General features: G+C 33.0%; 1 protein-coding gene across 2 annotated transcripts; it reads right to left on the reverse strand.

Moving 5' to 3' along the window:
• Positions 1-6: 6 nt before the first annotated feature.
• LOC118750235 lies at positions 7-1918 on the reverse strand. 2 transcript variants are annotated; one of them, XM_036484959.1, is made up of 5 exons: positions 1706-1918; positions 1544-1651; positions 1255-1469; positions 990-1146; positions 7-918 (listed from the first exon to the last, which is right to left on the reverse strand). In XM_036484959.1, the coding sequence occupies exons 3-5, from the start codon at positions 1385-1387 to the stop codon at positions 648-650; spliced, it is 561 nt and encodes a 186-aa protein (XP_036340852.1). In that variant the 5' UTR covers positions 1388-1469; positions 1544-1651; positions 1706-1918; the 3' UTR covers positions 7-647. The 2 variants fall into 2 exon arrangements, with proteins under 2 accessions (XP_036340852.1, XP_036340851.1); XM_036484958.1 differs by having other exon boundaries at positions 1544-1727.
• Positions 1919-2248: the final 330 nt, after the last annotated feature.

Consider the following 2248-nt stretch of genomic DNA (forward strand, 5'->3'; position numbering starts at 1 on the left):
GTTCAGGATCTTGTCCATAGGATCTTGCATTTACATATTTCAGTGCATTTGTAAATTCACAACGAAACATGCTCAATGTAAAAATTATAAAAATTGAATTTAGGAAATTTAAAAATTTAAATGACATCCAGTTTGATTTCAATTTTGCGAACTTAATATGTAATCTAATTTAATATGTAATCGAATTTAATATGCAATCTCACCGAAAATGCTTGCTACAATTTCATTGTTTCTAATCAAACACAATTGTACAATTTTTTATAAAAAAAATATCCAGGTTATTTATTTAAATGTCTCGTAACCGCGTAAGCCTCGTAAACTTGCATCGAAAACCACGCGTTTGGAATAATATCCTGAATATTTTCTTAAAAAAATGTACAATTGTGTTTGATTAGAAACAATGAAATTATAGCAAGCATTTTCTGTGAGATTGCATATTAAATTCGATTACATATTTAATTCGCAAAATCAAAATCAGAATTCATACTAAATTAGATTACATATTAAGTTCGCAAAATTGAATTCAAACTGGATGTCATTTAAATTTTTAAATTTCGTAAATTCAATTTTTATAATTTTTATATTGAGCATAGACGTATTGAAGTACGTCCATTTGAAAATCTAGGCGGCTCTCTTCTGGGACCTTCTCAAACACTTCGCCAATCGCACCCAAGAAATTGTTGTGTGTTTTTTTTTTGACTATCCACAAACTGACTTACTTCGTTGACTAGATCGTTAAAGGCGGCGTTCTCATCGTTTTTTTTCTTTTGTCTCTTAGCCGGCATTGAGGCAGTGGTTTCTTGCTCTTCTATTATAATGTTCCCACTCTCGCCTATTTGGAATCCAAAGGAAGTATCCAGTATATCTGGTTCTTGACCGAGAACTTCTGGCGTTTGGGAGACGATGTTTGTTGTTGTCCTTAAAATATGTACATATAAATTACAATTTAAAATATAAATACTTGTTGTACAAATGTAAAGTACACTTACTGTCTGGGCGTGACCGTGTCTTTCAAAAACAACATAGCTTCGTAATATGGCCAAGCTCGTCTAAACGACGCAGCACTTCCGCTAGGTTGTTGATCAACCTTCAATTCTATTCCATATCGGTCTCTTAACGATTTCCATCGCTTTCGGCAGTTTTCCTCTGTAAAGTAAAAATATAGTATTCGTCACAATTATTCGTCACAAATTTGTTATAATTTGGTTCGTCCTATTACAAAACTGCTATATGTTTGAAAAACTCTATACTAACCAGGATGTCCCACAGCAGCAGCTACATTTCGCCAAGCCAAATCTTTCTTCACCCGATCGCGGTAACTAAGCTGTCTTTTGTCCCACAAGCAGTTGTGTTTTTCAATTTCTGCTATAAGTTTTTCTTCGAACATCTTGCACTAAAGCTTCCGATATACCAACCAACACACAAGAATCGGATAATACAGCAGCCGGAACGATAAAAAAGTAAGGTATCTGTAAAAAATATTGTTGTTAGCAACAAATAATATTATTAATAACAAATAATTGTTTAATATAAACTCTTTTACCTCCAGTTGAATATTACGCCTTATAAACACGGGTGGAAGTGGCACAGCCAAATGAAACTTTATGAAAACCAACGAATCTGGTGGCCGGAACGATAAAAAGCAAGGTATCTGAAAAAATAATGTTGTTAGCAACAAATAATTGTTTAATATAAATTATTTTACCTAAAATTGATGAAGAACGCGATAAAAACTGCACACAAGCAAAATCGACGCGAAAAATTGAAATGTCAAGAGTTGTCAAAAGCCTACAGCGCGCTGTCAAATAGAGATTTCGGCTAATCGATACTTTAAAGCGCTTCAAGCAAGTGAAGTAAAGCTGCCACTAGGCCAACTTTCATACATTTTAGTAGATTTTAAAAATTGTTTGACAGTTCTCAAAGCCAAGCAAGCAAAGCAAGCGTGCATTGGGCCAATACCTTAAGGGCCGTAAATTTATCTATTTTAAACTATAGTTAAATCGGTAATAGATAAGTTAACAACCCCAACACTTTTACAGTATGTATGTATAAAAACGTAAGGAACATACAATACATATATGTATGTATGTAAATATATCAGTCTTTCTTAGTTTAAAACTTCATCTCTTATATAAATGAAAAAAGTTAGATCAAATTAAGCATATATGCCAAGTATGAATAAACTCTCCGAAGGGCTAAAAAAAGGGCTAGGGGCAATTTTAAATTTATGTGGGCAAAAAAACTATGT

This window comes from Rhagoletis pomonella, unplaced genomic scaffold (genome assembly GCF_013731165.1).
Source record: "Rhagoletis pomonella isolate Grant_MI unplaced genomic scaffold, Rhpom_1.0 Rhpom_scaffold_00176, whole genome shotgun sequence".
Classification (NCBI taxonomy): Eukaryota; Metazoa; Arthropoda; class Insecta; order Diptera; family Tephritidae; genus Rhagoletis; species Rhagoletis pomonella.